General features: G+C 36.7%; 2 protein-coding genes across 4 annotated transcripts; both read right to left on the bottom strand.

The window, feature by feature from the left end:
• Nucleotides 1-1,124: 1,124 nt before the first annotated feature.
• Nucleotides 1,125-4,428, bottom strand: LOC143848771 (caffeoylshikimate esterase-like). 3 transcript variants are annotated; one of them, XM_077357820.1, is made up of 9 exons: nucleotides 4,308-4,428; nucleotides 4,157-4,189; nucleotides 3,939-4,032; nucleotides 3,786-3,818; nucleotides 3,249-3,395; nucleotides 3,029-3,159; nucleotides 2,450-2,500; nucleotides 1,868-1,966; nucleotides 1,125-1,592 (listed from the first exon to the last, which is right to left on the bottom strand). In XM_077357820.1, the coding sequence occupies exons 1-9, from the start codon at nucleotides 4,314-4,316 to the stop codon at nucleotides 1,278-1,280; spliced, it is 912 nt and encodes a 303-aa protein (XP_077213935.1). In that variant the 5' UTR covers nucleotides 4,317-4,428; the 3' UTR covers nucleotides 1,125-1,277. The 3 variants fall into 3 exon arrangements, with proteins under 3 accessions (XP_077213935.1, XP_077213934.1, XP_077213936.1); XM_077357819.1 differs by having other exon boundaries at nucleotides 2,363-2,500; nucleotides 4,308-4,427; XM_077357821.1 differs by lacking the exon at nucleotides 4,308-4,428 and having other exon boundaries at nucleotides 2,363-2,500; nucleotides 3,939-4,043.
• An 8,590-nt stretch (nucleotides 4,429-13,018) lies between these two features.
• Nucleotides 13,019-16,667, bottom strand: LOC143848113 (caffeoylshikimate esterase-like). The gene is made up of 9 exons (XM_077356937.1): nucleotides 16,369-16,667; nucleotides 16,224-16,259; nucleotides 16,034-16,127; nucleotides 15,896-15,928; nucleotides 15,637-15,783; nucleotides 15,401-15,531; nucleotides 15,152-15,289; nucleotides 14,751-14,849; nucleotides 13,019-13,548 (listed from the first exon to the last, which is right to left on the bottom strand). The coding sequence occupies exons 1-9, from the start codon at nucleotides 16,369-16,371 to the stop codon at nucleotides 13,261-13,263; spliced, it is 969 nt and encodes a 322-aa protein (XP_077213052.1). The 5' UTR covers nucleotides 16,372-16,667; the 3' UTR covers nucleotides 13,019-13,260.
• Between the last annotated feature and the right edge of the window lie 9,239 nt (nucleotides 16,668-25,906).

A 25,906-nucleotide genomic window follows, 5' to 3' on the forward strand; every position in this document is an offset into this window, starting at 1 on the left:
GTACAATATGGTGTACCTATAGCTTGAGCATTTATTATTTGTTAATTTGTTAGCATCATTTAATAATACTATTTCTTATACAATTTTGTATCTTCGTAAATTAGAGTATCCATATATTCATTTTATTTTTTTTAAGAACATTTTTTCAGATAATCTTCTAGTGAGAAGCTTAAAAGTTAGTTTTTTTTTTTAAATCTCTTCTTAAAGAGATTGGTGGGTATCAAGATTAAGCTTCCCATGTCCTTCATTTGGAATCAGGTCAATATGTTTTAATTGTTAGGATGAATATTTTAGGTTGTGGAGAAGAAACTTAATTCGCCAGTCATTTTCTACACAAATTCTATCTCTCTTCTTAGAGAGATTGGTGGGTATCAAGATTTCTTAGGTTAGAATGGTGGAAAGCATCTACATTAGCCTTCTAAAGTAGAGCTGAACTTCAAGCAACAGGAGCCTCAAATGATTGATGGGGGTGGTGAAACCTTATCCTTTCAATGGTTTGCCTAGATGGAGTAAGAGGAAGGCATCAAACAATTTCACTCGTGGGGTGGTCGCTATTTCCCTTTAGCAATCTTGGTAGATTCTTCATGTCGTTAGGTTTTTAGGACTGTCATTTTCTGTTTGAAGTCGGGCTCTACTAGAAATATCTATATGGTGATGAGAGATCCATCTATCCAAGTGGGTCCTCATATCTTTGGGCTGTAGTGAGATATACAAAAGGAAAATGAAATATTTGTTGATAAATTATATGGTGGCCGACCGTCAAATCTGCAAGCAAACCACGTAGCCCTTGATTTTTGATCTGGTCAAAACACTGACGGTCGAGCATCATATAAAAACTCTGTTTGTTGTTAGCTAGCTAGGTACGTAACCATTTTGTCAAAAGCTCAGTCAAATCACCCAAAAATAAGCCTTTCACTCTTTTGTGAAGTGCTGAGATTAATCTCACTAAATCTTAGCCCTTCACAAAAGAATTAAAGTCCAATTTCAGGTCGACAGAGGTAAAGCACCTTGGATACCATTTAATAAATCTATTTTTATCATTACGAGCATATTTCATTTTCTCTTTGACTTGAGGCCAACATCTCCATCTGTCTGTCTTCAATCTAACGGCCTTTGGGTGCAACTTGTGTACAAAGACTCAATTTCATTAATTTATTTTACAATGAAAAAGAAATACTACATTATCATATAAAATAATTTTTTTTTATTACAAATCTTTAACCATATCTATTATATTAGGTACATAGATGAACCTTCTTTCATCCTTAGCTGTAAATCTATGTCAAGCGCTCAAAATAAGTCTCCGCGAGGACCTTCTTCCCTTGGAGTACAACTTCATCGTGTTCAACTTTCCGTTCAATCTCCAATCTTGAATTTCCGGTGACCGCTCTTTCATCTAACCAGGCGACAATGTCGGAAAAGACAAGCTCGATATTTTCTGGTGGCTCGCCGGAAGTAAGTGCATGCCACATTCCCGGATACAACTTAAAGGTCTTATCGGAGCTCGCAGCGGACTCGTGTAACAATCGGCTCACTGACGGGTCTGTTACAATGTCATCTCCTCCATGAACGATCATAAATGGCAATGAAACCTGTTAAAGTGCACGTAGAAAGATTCCAAATCAGCTTGTCAAACCATCTAATATGGCAATGTATGCCCACACAAGCCCCACAGGATAAGTTACATAAAAAGACATTTTTGAATTTAAGCCTTGGTGTCTTAGGCCCCACTTTGATTGCATAAAGTGGCAATAATTTCCTAGATTTTTCTTTTGTTTTGAATGTTTTAAATTAGGGAAAAAAACTCAAACTACAAGTTAAAATTCACAAATCTAATTAAATAGAAGAACCAAAAAAGAGGCTTTACCTGATGTAATGTCTTTTCTATGTCTAAGCTGACCCTGAGGAGCTCGTGGCCGGTTTTTAAGCGAGGTTTTCCTTTATAGCAAAGGGGATTATTACGAACCTGCATTTTTATTATAAAAACTTTAACAGACAACTTATAAAAAGTTAAAATAAAACTCGAAAAAGAAATAAAGTTAGAATTTTAAGAGTTTATATATAGTGCTCGAGCGTGAAATCCTGTAGGACTTCACGGTCGGGCACCATATGATTTCTCGAATTTTCATTAATTTCTTTTTTTTTTCATAAGTTTACTATCTTTTATTTGAGTTTTTATATGGTGGCCGGCCATATACCAACAAGGGCAGAGAGAGAGAAAACTCTCCCCCTTGATTTTTGATCTAGGTCAAACTCCCTTTTTTAACTTTTCCCTTGATAAAAAATCAAGAGGATTGATATTTTCTCTCTCCGCCCTTTATATGTAAAGGGCGGCCACCATATAATTTCTCTTTTTATTTACCTCTTCTCTTTTTTCTGGGTTTTTAATAGCAATATCTATAATATCCTTAGTTGGAATTATTTTCCATGTTGGAATAATCCGACTCAGCTTATTCAATAATTTGATAACAAGTGGATGGGGCTTCATCTTTTCAGCAATCTGCAAAAAAAAAAAAAAAGAATATTAAATGAAAAACAAATAATGGAAGGTTAAAAAACAAATGGTTGAAAGCAAATACACAAGAAGATTTAAAAAGAAATAAGGGCCCGTTTGGATACCTTCCATTTTGGATTTGGAATTGAGTTTTGGATACGAATTGAATAGCAGCTTATGTAGAGGGAGACAGAGGGAAGATGGTACTTCCTAGTGGAGGGGAGAGGTTGAGGAGCAAAGAGGGTGAAGGAAACTCCCAGATGATTTCCAAATTCTTATTTCCACAGCAAACTTAGAAATCTGATTTTTTTTCACTGTCAGCTGCTGAATTAGAAATCCAAGAATTTGATCCAATCCAAATTACAAATGCAAAAAAGGCTACAAATGTGAGAAATCCAAATCAAAATCTTCTCAGCATCCAAACGGGCCCAAAGAGGTGAAGAGTATTTCATATGATAAACAATGGAAGACAACAAACACAAAAGAAGAATAAAAAAAAGAAATCTTTAAAAGAAAAAATACAAAATACATGACCTTACACATGGGTGCAACCAAAACCGCACCATCCCAGAATTTTGGCTTTTTCCTGTGTAAAAGAAGAGCCACGGCTCCTCCCATAGACTCCCCAAGGAGAAATCTCAATTTCATCTTATTCTCCTCCTCCTCTAGTATTTTTTAGAAGGAAATTAAAAGAGGGAACATTTAACAAGAAATATAATGCAAAAGAAGGAAATGAAAACTAGAATTTGCTTACCACATATGCTTGTAAAATAGTCAGAACTGTCATTAACGAGGTCATCAAAATTTGGTATGTAACCTTGCAAGCCAGATGATTTTCCATGACCTTGGTAGTCCACGCCGTACACGGCATAACCCACCTTTGCGAGCCGAATTCCGGTGCCTGAATTATCCATTACTCAAAACTCATTTACAATTCACACACTAAGGCATGTTTGGCTGCCATTAAGGTTTTTTTTCATTGAATATTGGTTTACCAAGTGGTGGCAGAGGAGCAAGGAGGATAGGAGAGGGAGAGAATTGAGAGGGCATGAGCGAGGAGTGGGTGAGAAGAGGCTTAAAATAGGGAAAAGAAAAACTCTATTCAAAATTGAGTTTTATTTTTCCTTATTTTCCTCACTCATTCTCTCCCACTTCCACTCTCCCTACCCCTCTCTTTAAGACTTGGTAAGCTAATATTGCATGAAAAAAATTCATGGTTGTCAAACAAGGCCTAATAGTTCTATTTTTCTCTCTTCTTAATTATTCATGAGAGAGAGAGAGAGTAATTAACCTTTCATTGAGATACTGCATTCCATGCCATATCCTGCAGGAAAACACCAGTTACAAAAATTAAGAGAGATATAAGAATAATTAGATTTTTAATTAAGTGGGTAGAAATACTATTCAAAAAATTATGTAGCTAGAAATGGTGATGAATATATACCGTGACATAGAAAGACCATTGCTTTTGGGTCTTGATTTGCTGGTAGCCATTTACACGTGAAAAGCTTCAATCCTCGGGGGTTCAAGACAAAGTCCTGAACAAGAACTAAACTAATCCTCAATTCTAATACCTTAAATCTAATGTACAAAAAATATCTTTCATCTAAAGGATTAAAAAGAAGAACCCATAAAACAAAAACTAGAATTTTCAAAGCTAACCTCCTCATATCTGATATTTTCGCTATCTTGTGCCTGTTAAGGATGCCAGAGCACCAAAATGAAGAAAGTGAAAAAAAAAAAAAAATAAATAAATAGAGAAGAAGCTATATATAAAGAAAAACAAAAGATGCATATGTTGTAAAAAGCCTACCATGGGCATAGACCTCAGGAAACAAGGGAATGATTTCTTGTGGAAGGAAAGAGGAGACTATTAGTATGAAGGAGAAGCCCAAGCCCCCCTCTGTGGGCCCTTATGCCTTTGTATGTTATAAAATTAGGATTTTCCTCTAATCTTGAATGATTTACAAAGATTCCTGATGAGTGTAAATATAGAATACTCGAGGGATAAACATGTAAAAACTATTTATTTTGGAACTAGAAAAGATAGAAATATCCTAATCTAACCTAATTACCATGTCTGGCTTAGCTGCCTAATCGAACCAATTACCTGATCTACCATCCTTACAATCAACAGTCAAGATTCCCTTACAATCTAAGGGTCAAGATCTCATCTACTCTGACAGAATGGGATCTGGATAATATAGACACCCCATTTTGCCCGGGCCCGCCGTAACATTGAGACATCAATTATGAGACTGGAGAGCTTTGATCTCATCAGCAATTAGGCTTTTCGTTAATAATTACTTTTATATGGTCTGTGCAAGTGAAGTCCAGTATTTTTCAAATGTACAGTGGGACCCACTTCATAGGATGATCCAAAACCGTTCATTTCTAGGGCCACAATATAGATAGGTCGTAGCCGGCCCATAGATCATCTCCATAGGATAATCCTAACCCTCTGATCTGTAGAGGGACTGCACATTATAGAAACCTCTACAGATCGGGCGGTTAGGATCATCCTATGGAGATTATCAAAGAGATCATACAGCCTATTTACATTATGGCCCAACAAATGGACGGTTTGGATCATCTCTTATGAAGTGGGTCTCACTGAACTTGTTGAAAAATAGTGAACTTAATGCCCACACACTGTATAAAAACTCAAGAAGGGCATGTTTGGCAACCATGAAAAAAAAATCCAGGGTATATGTGTTTTGCCAAGGTGAGAGAAGGGTAGAGAGGGCTAGTGAGAGAGAGATTTGATATAGACTGGAGAGAGAATCAGATGGGACTAGAAAACAGAGAAATAAAATTCTCTGTTTAAAATAGTTTTTTTTTTTTTTTGTTCCCAGTTAAATAGCATTTTTTTTTCCATGTTTTCAGCCGCAATCTATGCTCTCCTCACTCATTACCCCCTTGTATCTCACTCTTACAATAAACAAATATTCACTGAATTTATTTTCATGATTGGCAAACATGCCATTAGAATTCAACATAAAAAGTGAAACTATGCCCTTATCTGTTTTCAGCTGAAGGACCCTACTGTACATGTGGCACATGTATATTCCAATCAAAGTCTATGATAGCTCTAAAAGGGCCAGGGTGGCAAAGACACTCTTCATTTTCTTATACTTTCTTGTTTGGCTATTGATAGTGTGTTTGAAGAATAATGACAGCCTTTAACAGCTAACCAAAGAAGTGTAGACAAAGAGAGGGATCCCACTACTGAAATCATAGAGTGTGGATATCGTATTCCTTATTTTATTTATTTTTCTTTACAAACATATTTTCTTCGCATGACTCTCAATCTGTCTTCAACGTAAAAAAGCCGGGTGCAACTTGCGTTTAAAGATTCCATTTCATTAATATATTATACGATGACAACGAAATGCTACTAATCGTATGAAACAAAGGGGGATTATAATTATTGATAGGCTCCCGAAATGTGTCCATGGATCCTGGTAATGTGTCTAGGTCCTGTCTGTTTAAGTTCGGATTTGGATGGTCCATCAGACCGTCTGGGTCCATTGAGAGGCTTAATTATGTTTTGCCTCCTCCCGACCGGCTTTGGTTTGGTTCAAGGACCTGCGCTGCTCTTGGATTATCATGGCTTGGTCCCCCTTGCTGCTGTTTTGTTGGAGCCCTTTTTTACTTTGGATGTGTGCTTGTTTTTTTTTTTGGGCTCCACTTTTCTCTTGTTCGGGCCTTTTCTCTTTTGTTGCTCTCCCCTTCCATATGTGGTTTGGGTTGTCTGTTTTCCCCTTCATGATGTATCTTTTTCTTTATATTAATATATCTGGTAGGGGTCTGCTTAACCTCAGCTTACCCCCAAAAAAAAGAAAAAAAAAAAAACCACCACCATGCCTTTTAGTTTGTCCTATTTCTGAAATGACTTTATTTTCGGGAGATTTTGAAAATGAAGGGAAATGGCCACTTTGATGAAAAAGACATGGTAGGAAAGGATGAAAATAACATTTTGTTACAAACAATTGCAATTTTACAAAGATAGCGAGACAAAAATATTTGGGCAAAGGATCATGTCATTAGAGTTACTGAAAGGGCTTTTTTCTGGACAGCCAAGTAGAAAATTAGATTAGAAGAAAGTCAGTGATGGTGTATGAATAATGTTAAAAATTATTTTAAAATTAGTATTCTGGGCCCATACAATCTACGCTGTGCATGGCAACACCTCATGAAAATACGAGGTGTAAAATTGTGGGCCCCACCATATGCATGGGCTTGGGCTTCGGTGGAGATTTTGGGACCCACCCCATCACATTATGAGGAGAAGTCGTGGGTCCCACCTGATGTATGAGCTTGAGCTGATCAGCTAGAACCGCGCAAATAACAAAACATAGTTGTGTTGATCAGCTGATATCATTTCCCTAAAAAAAATCTAATAAAACTTCTACATGGAATAAAGATTGGGAAAACTACTAGAAACCCCCTGGATAAAAACATATCTACACAAATCCCCCCAAAAATTTCGTAATTACCAATCACCCCATAAATAGCTTTTAATTTTGCCTATTACCCATTTTACCCTTTCTTATGTCACCTTGCAAATCCCTAAAATATCTCCATCTCTCTCTCTCTCTCTCTCTCTCTCTCTCTCTCTCTCTCTCTCTCTCTCTTAATTGAGAAAGTTTAGCGGTACATAAACGTGCAGCCGAAAAAAGTACAGTGGGCCCACATTCTTTTGGTGATCCAAGCCATTCGCTCACTTTATTTTAGTGATCTAAGCCATTCATTTGTTGTTCCCTGACGTGGGTGGGAAGTGCCAAGAATATCTCCTCCGTAGGATGATCCTAACCATTTGATTTGTTTAGGTTTAAAATGGGGATTGGAGGGTTAGGATCATCCTATTGGAGGCAAGGTTTAAAATTTTGATTTCGGTATCAGTTTCGGTCTTCCCTAAAACCGAAATTTGGTACTCTCGTTAGAAATTCCGGAGACAAATTTTGAAATTTCGGACCGAAATTCCGAAATTTTGTAACACTTTTTAAAAAATAAAATAAAAAAGTCATTTTCTCGAAATTTAGGACCGAAATTCCAAAATTTGGTAAATGGCGAAATTTCTAATTTCGCCAAATACCGGTTTCGGTCCCCACTGAAAACCGAAATTTTGGATTTCGGTCGAAATTTTAAATCATGATTGGAGGTCATTTTCTGGGCACATCAGGGACCAACAAATGAATGCCTCGGATCACCAAAATAATGTGGGCCCATCGTATTTGTGGTCTGCACGTGCATGCCCGCCCGCCTATATAATTTCTCCGAGAGAGAGAGAGAGAGAGAGAGAGAGAGAGAGAGAGAGAGAGAGAGAGAGATTTTGGGGATTTGTAAGGGTGATATAAGGATAAAATGGGTAAAACGCAAAATTAAAATCCATTTAGGGCCCTATTGGTAATTAAGAAATTTTTGGGGGATTTGGATAGATAAGTTTTTATTTGGCAGGTTTTTAGTAGTTTTCCCAAAAAGATTTCCAATAAAAAATTTCCATGAAAAGAAAACCAATGATAAACTAAAGAAACATGTCTAGTACATCATATTTGAGATTTTATATAGACTGTGGCAGTATAGTTCGAGCCTACTTGCCAGCCAATTTATTTCTGCTTTTGGAGAAAAGAATTATGGATTTCGGGTACTTTTTAAAACTAGCACCAAATACGAGTGATTATTCAAAATCGGGTGGAAAAAAAGACCCTTACACCCTTCTGACATCAACAGGAATCTCATTTTTCATTATTGCCCATTAAATTGGCGTACTTCACAAGTCTTCTTTTGGTTCATCCGAATGTGTATTTGAACCGACAGAACCTTGGGTTCGTTTCTCTCTTGGCCGTCGGAAATAACTAGAGACGGATGGATGCTTGACATGTGTTGAAAAACTTTTTGGAACGCTGACGCCTCTATACAGAGCCGGTTTGGTTTGGATTTGAAATCTTTCTTTCAACCCAGAGTCCCTTGGGTTCGTTTAAATCTTAGCTGTCGCCAATATGCATAGACGGTCGGATCCACGACACATGGACATCAACATAGAACGGTGTAGTCTTCTAATAATACCGCATCTCTGTATGAGATTCCGCCGGCGTACCCATTATTTCTGCCGGCGTACACTCTATTTCAGCGTACACCCTATTACCGCCGGCGTACCCCTTGATATTCCGGCGGCATTCTATAGAATCCCCGCTGGTGTACACTCTATTTCCGCCTACACCCTATTACTGCCAGCGTACCTCTTGATATTCCGGCGGCGTATTCTAGAATCCGGCGGCTTATTCGATATTCCGGCTACATACTTGATACATTTGAAACACATATTTGAACCCAGAAAATCCGGCAGCGTACATGATATATTTGAACGATAGGTGTTTCTTGAATTCGGCGGCGTACTTGATATTCCGACAGTGTAGTCAAGAATCCAGCCGCGTTCTAAGCCAAAAGAGACGTGGGAAATAATAAAATGTTCAGTAACGTCGTCGTTCTAAGCTAAAAGAGACGTACATGATTTGACGTGAAAAGTGGGCAACTTTAACGCTTTTTGATGATATTTTCACTCTCCCTCCATTGACGTTCTCATCCTTTAAAATTTTTAATGATAATGATTGACGTTCTCATTCATCGAGAAGGACAACATACGAGGACTCTGATCATATCAGAAGGGTATTAGGGTTTTTTTACCACCCGATTTTGAAGAATCACCCGTATTTGATGCTTGTTTTAAAAAGTACCCTAAATCCGTAATTCCTCAAAACTTGTTCCCACATTCCGTACTTTTCTCATGCTTTTGATACCACTAGTAAGTTAGCTCCAACGGGAACTAACTGGTATTTTTCAAAGAGTACTGTAGGCCCCACTTCATAGGATGATTTACAAGGTACAGCCTATTAACTTGTGGCAGAACATATGAACGGTTTGGATCATCCCACCAAATCGAGGGAGTGAAAAATATCTGCTTCTAGATTGATTCGGCTGACGTGGTCCTTTCGTCAGAGGATTTGTCACTTTTCTCTTCCTCCGCGTTTGTGAATTCGCAAGTGAGAAAAGAGCGCAATTTCCGCACGCGAAAAGGAGGGCAGTGGGAATCGATCAAATCACAGATTTAATATGAATCAAGTCAATCAACGGATTCAAAGCGATGTTTTTTCCGCAAGAATCAGGTCAAAATTGTTTATTTTAAGTTGACACAGTGAATAATTATTTTTGATAAAAATACCAAAACTTCTCTTGAGAGCAATTTCTCAACCAAACTCTTTTTTTTAACTTTACCTAATTAATTGCTAAAATTTATCTACCAAAAGGCATCCCCTTACTATTTTAAACTCCAAACATTTTGAATTAACATTTAATAGTTACTTTGGACAAGAAGATTCTAGTTTCTTAATATAGTTTTAAGAAATTACCAAAAACTTGTTCGACTAACCATTTGAACTAAAAAGCCAAATTTTTATTTTTATAATTACTAAAGGGAAAACAACTTGGGTAGAACAGTGATGAGAGACTTGAGGGCTAAGAACATAACAGAGACATAACCTTGGATAAAAGAAAATGGAAGAAAATGATCAATGTAGACGAACCCAACTGGTACCCAACTAGTATCAGGATTAGACTTAGTTATTTTGAGCCGGGAAGATCCTCTCACCTTCTTCATGAAAATTTTCTACATGATTCATTAGCCGACCCCAACTAGTTTGGGACAAAGGCTTAGGTGAGTCGAGTTGAGTTATTTGCTAGCGACCATCGCATAAGGCATTTCACAGATGGCATGTTGCATGAGAGAGCAGCCGCATATGCTTACTTTTCAACAGATTTTGTCTTTATTCATGAGGTGGTTGCTCTCTCATGCAACATACCATCAGCAAAATGCCTTCTGGGATGGTCCCCAACAAATCCCATTACTAAAATTTTATCGACTACTTTTGCAAAAATAACTTTTAGGGTTTTTGGAACCGGGAAAAATCATGAAATTTTTACCATAAAGAATAATACTTCAGGGTTTGTAGGTTTGCATTTTTGCTTAAAAAAGAGGGAAATTTTATTACTATGGAAAAAAAAACTTCAATTATTTTTTTATTGTGTAAAATTTTATTTTATTTTTCCGTGTCCAAAGAGGCCTAAAGATTTATTTTTTGCCTATTTTATCCTTTTACAAACAAGGACATAAGAATGGCATCTCTATATATGTTGGGGTCCATCATATCAATGGTGCAAAACATTTTGATAGTGGATCCCTCGTAATTTTTACTTGTGTAGCGAGACGAGAGACGGAGAGAGAGAGTGTTAGGTATCTTTTGCTAGCTGAATTTGGCTCTGCACATGGTTTTTTGTGGTAATCAGATTTGTTGATCTTGTGCTGTCCGATCAAGTTGCTGATCAATGGCTATTCATTTTTTTATTTTTCTTGGGAAAAAGATTTAAAGATACACTTTTGTCAAGGGCGTTGACGCTAACAGCCATTAAATTGTAATAATAAAATTCAAGGGGACTCTAGACTCTTGATAAACATCTCTCTCTCTCTCTCTCTCTCTCTCTCTCGGTTAACTTGCATCCAAACTTAATAAAGCTCATGGTTTTCCCAAGGTTTACATGTCATACAAAATCCTACCCCCTTCTATAAATTCTACTTCTCTAAAGAATGCTTAAGCATCCAAACAGAACCTTAGGGGTAATTTCGTATAACGACAATTCTTGACTTACTTTTGAGGAAGAGAACAGCGACCTTGGCTCACCTTTCTTGAGATCTTGTCTCATTCATTTTATTCATCTGAGGTGGCTATTCTATTCTGCAAAATTGAGACTCTAAATGGCTTTCCGCTATATTGGCCATCAAATCCCTTAAAATAAACTATCTTGCAAGAAAATAAATTAATCTTGAGCTGATCTTTGAAGGAATTGGAGGGAGAGGGGCTTAAAATCATTCATCCGGGTTGTGTTCAATGAATTCCATGCCATACTTGACCTGCTTCAAGAACAGCCCTCCTTGAAATTTCCAAACTCCAATCAGGATGTAATGCAAATCCCCCCGCCCCCAGATCCTTTAGGGAGAAGGGACTTTTGCCTTCACCGCAACACAACGAAAGCGTGCTAAATGATGCAAAGAGAAAACAAAGATTATATATATATATATATATATATATATATATATATATATATATATATATATATATATATATATATATATATATATATATATATTAAGGCCTTTGTACGGTGGAAGTACCACCCTTGACATTTGATCCAACAACAGCTCCTCAAAAAACTCAAAACGTGAGCTGCTGTTGGATCAAATATCAAGGGCGGTACCCCTACTGTATTGTTGTAAGGCCTTACACCATATAATTTCGCATATATATATGAGAAAACGGTTCCTACACATATGTGTAGATAAGTTCTCTACACACTAGCTTAAAAAACAGTGGGGCCCCACATTGTTTGGGTGATCCAAGCCATCCATTTTAAAGGCCCTCACATAGATAGGGTGTCCACAAAAAATCAGATCCATAGGATCATCCTAACCATTCAAACTGTGGAGGCAAAAAATGGACTAATTTGTGAAGGTTTAAAGACATCCATTTTACCTCCACAAATCGTAGGGTTGGGATGATCCTATGGATCTGATTTTTTGTAGACACCCTATCTATGTAAGGGCCTTTAAAATGGATGGCTTGGATCACCCAAACAATGTGGGCCCCCACTGTTTTTTAAGCTAGTGTGTAGAGAACTCTCTACACATATGTGTAGGAACCGTTTTCTATATATATATATTAAAAAATAGTGGGGGCCCACATTGTTTGGGTGATCCAAGCCATCCATTTTAAAGGCCCTCACATATATATATATATATATATATATATATATATATATATATATATATATATATATATATATATATATATATATATATATATATATATATATATATATATTGAGTCATTGCTATGTTGAAATTTCTTGATGGGATCAAAACATTTCAGAACATTAATTAGTTATGTTAGTTGCATTTGTTTGTTATAAATTTGGTAGGATTTTGGTTGTAAATTGGATGTGATATAAAGGAATTATTCTAATTTGTTCATTTGTTTGAGGCCCAATTCAATTAGAGGCCATGCGCCTCTTACTCACATTGTATCACAACACCTTTGAAGCAAGAAAGAAAATGGATTTTGGTTGTGCTTATAACAAAGTAAAGAAAGAGAAATTTTGGGATTTTCTTATGTCTCAAAGTTGACTTTTAGCAAGGATTGATATTCTGAGATGCATTTACATGAGTGCTCTCATGAGAAATAACAATTGGGTCAATCTACATGACAAAATATGATCTGAACAGCCAAGTAGTGAGGAGAATGTACTCTTGAACTGGTTAAAAATAAGTTGTGAAAGTGTTTTTTGTGTTAGTAAGAGAGGTATTAGAACTGTTGTCGGTGGATTACTGTTCACTAGACTCACATTCAAGCAATATAATTCCTCTATTTTAAATTGGCATCAAAGAAGGGTGAAGTTGTGATTGCCAAAAGGGCATTTTTGGTAATTTGACTGCGAAAAAATATTTATTGCACAATACCCAAATGACAAACTTCCCATGGACAAGCTTTTGTACCATTTTAAAGTTTCAAGAAGAATTTTTATTACCATGGACCCTATCTCTGTCACATGGGCAACCCCTCAATTTTCTAATCTATGTGCTCCTCACACTTCTTTCATTGTTGGATCGATCATGGTAGCCCTAAATCTACCATTGGTGTTGATCCATCATCCTAAATTTATTGTACCATCTTCTCATCGAATGCAGGGCGATCATGCTCACTTTTTTGTTCTCTCTCCGATCTCGAATTCACAATGACAGCTCTTTGGTCTAACCATGAGACAATGTCGGAGAAGACAAGTTCGATATTTTCAGGTGGCTCACCGGAAGTGAGCGCATGCCACATGCCGGGATATAACTTGAAGGTCTTATCAGAGCTCATAGCTGACTCATATAGCAATTTGCTCACCGATGGGTCCGTTACAATGTCGTCTCCTCCATGAACAATCATAAAAGGAAATGAGACCTGTAAATAAAAAGTTCCAAGTAAGTCACTTGTAAAAATCATCTTATCGAAATATGGATTTCATATGAAAGACAATTCGCTAATTTAAAAGTTTTTTGCAACACAAATCCTATCTTTGTGACATGAGATTTGCTAGCCTTCTTTGCAGAAGCGCCTTCGCGCCCCGTCCTTTGCCAGTGAGGACAGCCATGTCAGATGGATTAAATGAAAAAAGCAAAAGTCAACATATGCGGCAAAGGACGGAGCGCGAAGGTGGTTCTACGAAGGAGGCTAGCAAATCCCTTGTGAAATTATGCTACACATAACCGGGTTATGAATACCGTGCAAAATATTTCTTTTCCCCAAAAATGCTTTACTGTAAAAATGATGAACCACCTTTACCATGGAAATGATAAACCACCTCTACTGCGGAAATGATTAACTACGGTTAAATTGAGTTTAAGAATAATAAACAATGACAGTGAATATATGCTTCCATGTAAAAAAAGGCGGCCCAGTGCACGAGGCTCCCGCCATTGCAGGGTCTGAGGAGGGCTAGATGTACGCAACCTTACCCCTGCATAGCAGAGGAGCTGTTTCCGTGACTCGAACCAGTGACCACCAGGTCACAATGGAGCAACCTTCCGCGTAAATTAAATAAATGAAAATTTGAATTTTATAATGACTTTTCTGCGAAAATGAAAAGTCAAAAGAAGACACCATAAAAAAAAACCCTTTTAAGCTCAGATCGGTTGCTTAACAAGCCACAAAAATAGCGGAAAAAGGACCATTTTTTGCGTCAAAGGTGAGCGGGGTGGCGCCCTATTATACGGTGTGCACGTGTTGCTGACTTCCCTGTTTCTAATTAAAGATTTTTCCCACCGTCCTTTTATAAATTCAAACGAGCCAAACCATAAAAAAAACAAAGGAATGAGTTGTCTGATACTAAAACAAGGGCTTTTAAAATTCATCACACCTTACGTGTAATTAAAAAAAAAGGATACTGCTTTGTATTTAAAAGGTATGGAATGGCTATGGATAGATAAAACCAGTTGCCATTTTTAAAAATGGCAATAAATTTCGAGGATTTGTTGTGGATTTGTTTCTTTTAATTTAGGAAAAAACCAACTCCATGTTCAAATCGACGTACCCAATTAAAGAAACGAGTTAATGAGTATGAAAAAAAAAATTGAACAGAATAAGTGAATTAAAAGAGCCTTTACCTGGTCTAATGTCTTTTCTATGTCTAAGCTGACCATGAGAAGCTCATGCCCTGTTCTCAGACGAGGTTTTCCCTTGTAGCAGAGTGGATTTGAACGAATCTGCATTTATTTATTAGTCAAAAGTTAATAAAATAATCTATAAATAGCTTAAAACTGAAGACTGCATGAATCTTCTGGAAATTTTATAAAAGAAGAACTTTTCTAAAATTTCTTGCTTTTCCATTGTTTGATTAAACATGAAAGAGAGTAAATTAAAGAACCTCAGTTCAAGTTTTATTTATAGGGAACTTTAATTTATAATGATGTCCCTCTAAATAAGCCATAACCATATAATTTCCCTCTAAATTATGGAAACAAAAAAAATTTCCAAGGAAAAAACTTTCCAGAGCAAGAGTACTTACCTCTTCTCTTTTTTCTGGGTTCTTCACAGCAATATCTATAATATCTTGAGTTGGGATTATTTTCCATGTTGGAATAATCCTACATAGCTTATTCAATACACTGATAACAAGTGGGTGGGGCTTCATCTCTTCAGCAATCTGAACAAAACCCAATTCCAATTTCAAGTCAAAAATCTATTTTTTGAAGGGAATCTTTCAAATCATAAACAGTAGAGGAATAACCAAAAAGAAAACACAGAATTTTATTACCTTGCACATGGGAGCAATCAAAACAGCTCCATCCCAGAATTTTGGTTTTTTCCTATGTAAGAGAAGAACAACTGCTCCTCCCATTGATTCTCCAAGAAGATATCTCAATTTCATCTTATTCTCCTTCTTTTCTGATTTTTTTTGAAAAAAAGATTTAGTTTCAGGACTATACAAATACAAACAAAGGAACAGAGGAAAACAGAGGAGAGAGAGGGAAACAGATGAATTTTCCTTACCACATATGGTTGTAAAATAATCAGAGCAGTCATTGACAAGGTCATCAAAGCTTGGTATGTAACCTTGCAAGCCAGATGATTTTCCATGGCCCTCATAGTCCACACCATAAACTGCATAACCTGCCTTCGCAAGTCGAGTTCCAGTACCTAAATTCAATACCCAAAATCAATTTTAGATTCACAATCCCATATTTCAATTTCTTCCTGATTCTATTCATAAAAAAATGTACAGGAAAAATAATATTCATTAGAGATTCACCTTTCATTGATATGCTGCATTCCATGGCATATCCTAGCAAACACCAAAATTGAAAAAAATAAAATAAATGAGAACTTCGAATATTAAAAGCAAAATAATTCTCAATTCTGCATTTAGTAGAACAGTTGTGATCAATACCATGGCATAGAAAGATCAATGCTTTTGGGTCTTGATTTGCCGGAATCCATCGACACGAGAAAAGCTTCAATTCGCGGGAATTCAAGAAAAATTCCTAAAAACATGTAATCAAATAATTTTTAATTCGAATTCATCTAAAGGACTAGAAGAAGAAAACCATAAAACATAAACTAAAATTTTTAAAGCTAACCTCTTCATATATGATATTTTCACAACCTTCTTGTGCCTGGTAAAGAAACCCAATAACCAAAATTAAGAAAAATGATAAAACCCAGATAAGAAGAAGCTATAATGAAGAAAACAAAGATATGGGTATAAGAAACAAACATACACACCATGATAAGAGACCTCAAAAAATAAAGGATTTGATTAGCAAGAAGAGACGAATAAAAGGTTTGAATGAGAAAAAGGGAGGCCTATAGAAATACAGAATCTTTGAATGGAGAAAGTGTCGACCTAATCTCTACTTAAATAGAAGTGTATCCTAGAGGAGATTGGGTCGTCTCTTAAATTAGTCAAAGATAGACTTTCTAGTGTTTCTTTGTTACCCTTGCCTTATTTTTTAGCAAAGAGTAGTTGTTCTATTCCTTTTTTAGGCCAAAACATATCTCCACCTCATTTCCAATATCTAAACATACACAGAGGGGCTCAGTTAGTTCTAATTATCCAAAAGCATATTTACCTTCTAAAAAGGTGAGTGGGTGCAACTACCAAAACGAGGGAGTGAAAAATAGAGGCTTCCAGGAAAAAATGCCACGATGGCCTTTTTCATATTATCTTTTTTTATGACGTCACGTTGGTGGAGGATAGAGATGATGACGTAAGCTGAAATTTCCACGTGGGAAAGAAGGAAAGAAAAAGGGAAGTGATCACTAGGGACACGCAATGTCAGTGTATAATGACAAAAAGGTACCTAATGTACTTGATGTCATAAAAATCCAGAGACTTTGATTGCAACGTACACTGTCAATGGATGTCCCTTGTGATCAGAAGGGGCGTAAATACCACTCACTGCCTCTCTATTTGTTGGAGAGGATTTGCTAGCAATTTTGCTTAAAGCTATTTATTTAGCCTTTTAATTTTTGCATGAGAGAGCAGCCACGCAAGCTCACTTGTTAGCAGATTTTGTCTTATTCATTCAACTCAAATTCATCTGAGGTGGCTGTTCTCATATTAATGCAAAAGTTAGCTGAGAAATTGCAATTGCTGCGAAATTGCATAGCAAGTCCCTTTATTTATGTGAAAATTTATCAACTTTTGTGGACTAAATTTCTTGTACCAGCGAAATTGCCTAGAAAGTCCCATGACTTATGTAACAATTTAGGGAGATCTTTCTTGTTGGAACCGGGTAGAACTATGAGAAATTGCCTAGAAGCAAAGTGGACAATCTCAATATTCCTCGAGGGATTTTTCCCTCCTAGGAGGCATACCAGGGTTGCCGAGATCTTCCATGAGGGATATTTCCATCCTGGGAGGCACACCCGGGTTACCACACCCGGGCTCTATAACCCTTGTTGGGAACCGGGTAGAACTCAATCCTAAAAGCTAGCCATTAGGGGAGGGTGCCCGAATCCTTATAAGCCCATCCACATCCTAAAACCTTACCGATGTGGGATCTTTGCTTTCACGTGTGGAAGCTAGCTCAATAGTAGGTCGAACACTGAATGAGCCAGGTCAATAGGAGTCGATCAAGAAGCTGTCATGTCTTGAAGTTGGGGTTGAGAGTTAGAGGAGCATTAGCTGAGATAGGGTGGCAAGCGTGGTGTCTACCAAGTGATGAACCCACGAAAGTCATGGGTTCAAAGGATGGGGATGAACTACGTACCAAACGCTAGAGGAGTTAGTTTTTCCGATGAGCTTCAACGAGATTGCATGATTCACGTGAGAAAATGAGGGCGATGCAGGCAAAAAGTGAGCATAGGTGCATCCTAGAAATCACTTGAAGGGGACTTATAGGACCTGTTTGTTTCAAATTATGACAACCAATTGTGAACCCTAAACCTATAATTGGACTCAAAATGTAATTTTGAGTCCAATAATAGGTTTAGGGCTGACAATCATTTAAGTTTGAGTCCAATAACAGGGAGGAGAGCCTCTCCGCGCAATGAGACAAAGAACAGGGCACCAATACGAGAAAAGCTAAAAATCAACATGAAATTGGTCAATTTCACCATCTTTATTTTCTAAACGGAATCCCGTTTTAGACGCGTTATTCCTAAAAAGGATTACGTGTTGAATATCAGATTATATTTAATAGGGTGATAACGATAACATCAGACTATCAGACCACATTGGATCCTTACAAGAAATCATATCTTAGCTAAAATGGAAACTATCTAAACAAAGAGGTCGACCGGAGCAGATGCCAAAAACTATTTAGGTTGTGTCCCATTTTATGGACGGTTTGGATCATCCGGGCTGTATCGACTATAAGGCCTCTTTAATCATATAAAAACTCTTTGAAGAAAATCACTTATTTCTTTGGAAGTGAAATATTCGCCTCCCATATTCTTCCTCGGGCCACACCCTAGTGTAATAGACTATAAGAGTAGTCTCAGAATTCATAAATACACTAGATTGGCGGAGGCCCGGGGGAGAAAAGGGGGAGAATTTATCACTTCAAATTAAAAAATGGCTAAAATGTTTAAGTTAATTAGAAATTATTTCCAAAGGAAAATGGGTAAAAGAAAGTTGCTATGCTCTTCTTAAAAGAGACTTATTGTGCCCCACTTCTGTTTTGTTTGTGTTATCCGATCCGTAGATCCGAATGGCGATGAGATCACCTTTATCGGATAAACCTAGGCCTTTGATTAATCTAGTCTTTCGATCAATCCTCGTTGAGATCAACCATTGGTTGTCCTCTGGCCATAACAGAACATCCTTTCCCAAAGATATAGGCCATAGAAAATCAACGGTTTAGCTTTTCTTGTCAAAACCCTAAATGAGAATTGATAGATCAGGTCTATCAAGGTTGGATCAACGGCTTGGATGTTAATGTTATGGGATCTGTTGAATGGAATCAATGGATCCCATAACATCCACGCGCATGGCATAATCATAAAAACTATGTGACTTCATGAAATGTGTTGACAACATACACATTGTAATAGGTGGGTTATTGACCAAAATTCACGTGATTAGACTAGTTTAATCAACTTTCTTAATCAATATGAAAATTCACGTGATTAGACTATTTTAATTAATTAGTTAACTAATATGATTTCAACTAATTGAAAGAGGGCTGTTGTTTATTTTCTACCCAACTCAATATTTTTAACAATCCATTTCGTTGACTGCTCACCAAATCAATATACTTGAAACATGTGACGCACTTGTAATGCAGTTCATTACAACATTCAATCAATATAATTCTTTAAGCCGTTGATTATGATGTTTTAACTGGCTAAGACTCTCTCTCTCTCTCTCTCTCTCTCAATCAATATAATTCTTTAAGCCGTTGATTATGATGTTTTAAGTGGCTAAGACTCTCTCTCTCTCTCTCAATCAATATAATTCTTTAAGCCGTTGATTATGATGTTTTAAGTGGCTAAGACTCTCTCTCTCTCTCTCTCTCTCTCTCTCTCTCTCTCTCTCTCTCTCTCTCTCTCAATCAATATAATTCTTTAAGCCGTTGATTATGATGTTTTAAGTGGCTAAGACTCTCTCTCTCTCTCTCTCTCTCTCTCTCTCTCCAATTATCAACTCTACCCTAAAGTTTCATCATGAAAAAGTTTACTCTCTCAATCTCTCTCTCTCGAATTTACTCTCGTTCCCTTAATTTGGTCCCCAAAAAAATCAACTTCTCTAAAGAAAGTAAAACGAAAAGAGTTTTTTTTCATCAAACATTGCTGAATGTCAGTTTGGTTAATTGATGTGAAATTTGAAATTTGATCATTAATCATGGTTAATCTTCATTAATAACAATAATCAATGTTTATGTAAAGCACTCACAGATAAACATGATAAAAGATAAGGATAAGCATAAGAATGGTAATCCCAATCTAAACTAATTACACAAACTATTCTAACCTTCTCTCATCTAACTACCTCTTATCTAAAACATATGTTCCAATGGTCAGATCTAATCTACTCTAACATGTCACCCAAAACATGTCCCAATTAGAAATGTATAATTCGCAGGGAAGATGTGCAGTGAAAAGCCTCAATAGGCTTGGTAGGACTCTAGCCTCGATAGGCTAGTCTTCATGGACCGGATTTAGATACCGATCTTTATAGAAATGGATCACTATAGACTAATGCGTTAGTGTGCAAGTCATCATGGGTCAGTTGCCTTAATGGGCGAGTGTCAACGGTCGATTTTAGGTACTGGTGTTCATAGAAGATGGAAAACTCTTTCATGTACACACTTCTAGAGATTGAGCTCCAACAATGTATTTTCTGAGCCAAATAAATTCGCTTTCTTCTTCGTATGTGTTCTTTTTATCTCTTGAGTGTAATTTATATAATGTATCAATAGATTTTGTTTTGGTAAAGTAATGACTTTTGAAGGGGGGGAAGAATGAGGGAAAAATGCATGGTAGCATCGATTGGAGTCATCAAAGATGGACCCCAACGTGGGTTGAGTTACATTTTGTTAGAGAAGCTAAAAAATTCAGCTAATTATTTATGAATTCTCAAAATTTTAAGGGCAAAATTTATAGAAGATTGTTGTGTTAAAGTAAAAAAATTAAATGGAGAATATGATATGGGAGGTCCTCAATGCTTTAAGAGAATCAATACAAAAGATGATGCTTAAAATGCTTTAACACGAGCAATGTTTCTATTTCTCGAGTTTAGATGACTATAGTTAAATGTTTCTCAAAATTACGAATATTTGTTCGGATATATCTAGTTTAGATCCAGATGAATAGATTAGTGATGATAGATTAATGCTAACTGATTTCCATCTGTTCTATCAAGTTGGCATCAAAGGAGACTAGGCTCACGAAAGGTGATGTATTGGCAATAGATTTTGGAATGATTATTCGGCATGTGGTAGAGCACCTTTAGCCATTTGAACTCTTCTCTGTCTGGTGTTGGATGAGCAGAGAGACTTGAGTCGGCATTGGTCTCATAGGTACTAAAACGTACTTCGTTTTAAACAAAAATGTATTTTGTGGGTTTGCCATTTAATACTTTGTTTTAAACTTTAATAGCAAAAATATTTTTTGGGAAAACGTTTAAACACTTTTTAAATGAATTTCTGGCCAACTTTCCAATTTTACATTATATATTTTGTAAATGATAAAATTTTAAACAAATTAAACACATCTTTTTGTGTTTTGAACTATTTGACCTTTTTTTTACTATGTCCTTTCGAACTATACCGTGTTTGAAAAATATAACTTTCGGTTCTACTTAGTTTTCATTCATGGTATTAGAGCAAATGTCCTGAGTACAAACTCGTTGATATTAAAAATCCACATGCAATGGCCGACCCAAATGAGGGGCTACATGTGCCACATGTAGGTCAACCCTAAAAACCCTAAAAAGAGGGGTCACGCGTGAGGAGGAGTGTTAGAGTAAAAGATTAAATAACGCCATCTCACGTCTGGTTCCTCTTTTTAGGATTGGCCTACATGTGGCACATGTGGCCTCTCTTTTGGGTCTGCCATTACATGTGGATTTTTAATATCAAGGAGTTTTGAATTCAGGACCTATGCACTGATACCATGTGAAACAACCAATCACTCCAAACGCTTAAGCTGTTGGAGATGGCTTTATTTAATACCTTTACAGTATTAAACGTGAATTTTTCCCATCCCACTTTTTTTCATTTTTTGCCGCATCATGTTTTGCTAACTATGGTCACAGGAAGCCGCTAGTGATAGTTTTAGAGGTTATGACACCAATTTAAAAGTATGTTTGCCATTTTCATCATACCCCAAGAACCCCATTTGATCATCCACATCGTCCAACCGCATTTATGACTCCTTTTTCATTTTTAGTACGGGCGTAAATTGCTGCTAAATTTTTTGCAAGGACATCTTTCTGTTTATCATTACTCATGTTTTTATTAAAAGACTAAACTTTTTAAAAATGATTTTGTTTTTTCACATGATGTAAAGTAAATATTACTGCATAACCAAGGGTCTACATTTTAATTTTTTTTTATGAAATAAAGGAAACTAGGAAAGTATTCAATGCACGTAGGGTTTACATATAAAAAGGAGCTTTATACCTAGTCACAAATATCATTCTCAAAAATTTCTTGGCAATGATAAATCTCGGAATACATTATATATATATTTTTAAAAATTCCGCGTTTAATTTTAGAAAAAAATAAAAAAATTTAAAATTATATATAATTTAAGAAATAATATAAAATAAAAATTATCATAAAAATACCACAATACTTTTCATGCATACGATAGATAATAAAAATGAAAATGTCGTAATGTTTGTTAAAATCTTCAGATTATTTCAGAATTTTGTCATTTTACCATTTTGTGGACATAAAAAACAGTTAGAGAGAGAGAGAGAGAGAGAGAGAGGCGTGCATGATATCAACGTTGTCCTTCCAATCGCCGTGAGCCCCCGACGAAGGGGAAAGGAGGGAGTGTCTATATCAAAATATGTTTTGAAAAGCTACACCTAGAGAAAGAGAGAGGGTCAAGATATCTAACTGAAAAGCTCCTCTAGAAAAAGGGAAAGTCCTGATAAGCTCTTCTAGAGAGAGGGAAAGTCCTGATTGTCAGATTTTCTTAATCACATTATGTGACCTGTTAGAGTCTTGTTCATGTTTGAAAGTGAACTGTTTGAACATTGATGTATCTTGGGGAGAGAAAGTCCTCTTATATTCATGGGAAGTGATATATTCGCCCCCTTTTCTTCCCTGAGCCACCCCTATTACTGTTTTTACATTGCATTCCACAAGGGAGTGGCTGTGGGGAAGAAATAGGGGCAAATATATCATTCCCCTTAAAATAAATTAATTTAAATGGAACCAACTTGTTGAGAACATCATGACGTGAGTGTATGTAGGCACTTATGGTCAAGTACTGCTACTATTTTTTCCTTGGAATAACAGATTGGAGGTGGGGTTTATGTTCCATGATCCACGCCATTAATCTGCTGGGCCCGCTGCAAATCGACATCGACGGCATCTAAACAATTTAATTTCCTCCATCAGACAATCTTGACCCTTAGAAGTTCCATTCACAAGACACAAACCAAAGGGTTAGGACCATCCAAAGAAGAGGGATTGTAGAGCCTTTTTTATTCAAGGTGGGGGCCCTGCATAGAGATTTATTTGGACTTTGAAACAAGGAGCTCTAGTTGTTCTTTGCTTGCTATTTTTTTTTAAAAGAAAAATGTACACACTCCCTGTTTGGATTGAAAGAAAAACATTTCTCATTGAAAATTTTACTTGGATTTTTCTTCTTCTTTCTATACGGTTTAGAAATGATATGATTATGGTTAAGTTAGAGGGATCTTGTCATAAGTTGGAAGTCCCGCTAAGTAAAAATTTAACAGGGTTGGTTCAATTAATTTATCTTTTTCGTGTGTCAAATAGTAGAGATTTCTATTTTCCAAACTTTTATATAGAAAATTGTTGCAAGGGGAGTGATAAATCGACTCCCCAAATTGATAAATCGACTCCCCACGTGTCTTTCTCTCTCCTCTAGAGAGAGAAAGAGGAGAGAGATAGACAGGTTAGAGAGAGAAAGAGGAGAGAGATAGACACATGAGGAGTCACTTTATCAATTTGGCGAGTCGATTTATCACTGCCCTTGTTGCAATCCAACTTAGATCCTTTCTTTTTCATCATGTATGCTTTTCTTCAAACGTCCCTACAACATTAAAAAAGACTTATCCAAAAGAAGAAAGAAAAGGTCGCATATAAGATTCAGACTTTCTCCAAAAGAAAACGTCGCAAAGGAGACCTCCCTCTATAATAAATCAAGTTAATAATGGTGGGTGTCTTCAACATTGGTGGGTTTTCTTTGTGGACAAATAATAATAATAAAATATGATTTTAAAATAACAATAAAGATTTTTTTTTACATTAGTTTACTTAGGGAAATGATAAATGAGCCCCCTTTCATCACTTGGGACACCCATCAACAGTGTATCAATGACTATGACTGCAAAGGATTCAACGGATTTCATTGCTACGTACACTGCAGTTAGGTATCTCATGTGATGAAAAGGGGCGCATTTATCATTTCCCTTATTTATAGTAGACTTTTCTTTTGAATAGTAGAATCATGTAAATGAGAAAAGGACGCAGACCGAAGAAAGAGAATGAAGTGGGAAAAACAAAGAACCACAATCAAAGAGAAAGAAAGTGGAATAACTCAAGCACAATGCGAACAACACCAGCTAAAGCAAGGCATGAAACAGTAGGTAGACTTAACTGATATTTTTAATTCAAATTGGATAAAATTATTTTAAATAGATGCAAGGGATTTCATGAAACAGTTGTTGAAGTATAAGTATATGATTAAATAACACCAACTCTAATGGCTTTTGGAATAATTGGCTGTCTCACATGCTATCTATGCTATTGCCTCGCGGCAGGTCCTAGATTCAAAATCCAACAACTCCTTGATATTAAAAATTCATACGGCCACACGTGAGGGAAGTGGTTGTTTCACAAGAGTTAGATATACGTGGACTTTGAAATGAAGGTGTTTTGGTAGGGGTGCAACTTGGGTCAGGTAGGGCTGGGTTGAGTCCAACCCAACCCAACCCAACCCAACCCAACCCAACCCGAGGAACCCTTTTTCCCACCTCGACGCGATTTCCAACCTGCGAGGTTCAACGTGACCCAACTCAAGGAACCCTTTTTCCCACCTCGACCCGATTTCCAACCTGCGAGGTTCAACGTGACCCAACTCAAGGAACCCTTTTTCCCATCCAGAATCCGACCCGAGTTCTACCCGATCCAACTCGATTTTTTAAGCTTACAAAAAAAGAGAGGAAAGAATAATGATATAGAGACCGATTTGGGGACCTAGAGTGGAACCGAACTAATAGCCTTTTCACAACCTAGCAATCTTGGTTCCCCTTGTTTTTTGGTATTTTCCCCTTAAATGGAAAAACTACCCTTCCCATGCCATGTGGCATGTAAAGATTTGTTCGGTTCACTCTAGGTACGCAAATCGGTCTCCATAGCAGTACTAAAAAAAAAAAAATCATAAAAAATGTTGGGTTTCACTCGGTCGGGTTGCCCAATGTCTCAACCCGAACCTGACCCGAATTCAACACGGGTTGGGAAAACTCAACACAAACCCGAACCTGACCCGAACCCAATCCAACTTTTTTTCCTGTTGAACTCGGGTTTGGGTGTGTTTGGGAAAGTATTTTGAATTATATAGTTAGTGGAATTTGGGTTCTGGTAAAGAAGTACGGGATCTTGTTTTGCCAGCAACCTTCTAAATAAAATAATTAATTAAAAAATAAACTAAAAGTGGTGTGCTTTCCGCTCAAATCAATATGAGTGGTCACGATTTATTGGTTCCACCAAATAATTGTTTGACGACGAAGTTCCACCAAATATTAAGAAGTTCAGCGTGAGTTGTTCTTGTCCTGATAATTGTTTGACGACGAAGTTCCACCAAATATACTTGCCCCATTTTCTTCCCCAAGGCACCCCCCTATAGTCCCCCCTCTCCCATTATATTTATGATTACTCCCTATATCATTTCCCATAGAAAAATGTGAGGGAAGAAAGGTGATTGTTGTTGCTTCTCTGATAGTAATAAATAGAAAAAAAGGAAGTAATATATTTGCCCCTTTTTCTTTCTTGGGTCACCCACTTGTTCCTGTAAAAGGGCAGCCATAAATACACTAAGGAGGCTGGCCCAGGTAGAAAAGAAGAGTAAAAGGTGATGAATGATTTTTAACTACGATAGATATGTAACTATT

Source organism: Tasmannia lanceolata, unplaced genomic scaffold (genome assembly GCF_043159265.1).
Source record: "Tasmannia lanceolata isolate RefF3 unplaced genomic scaffold, GAP_Taslan_0.1 ptg000016l, whole genome shotgun sequence".
Classification (NCBI taxonomy): domain Eukaryota; kingdom Viridiplantae; phylum Streptophyta; class Magnoliopsida; order Canellales; family Winteraceae; genus Tasmannia; species Tasmannia lanceolata.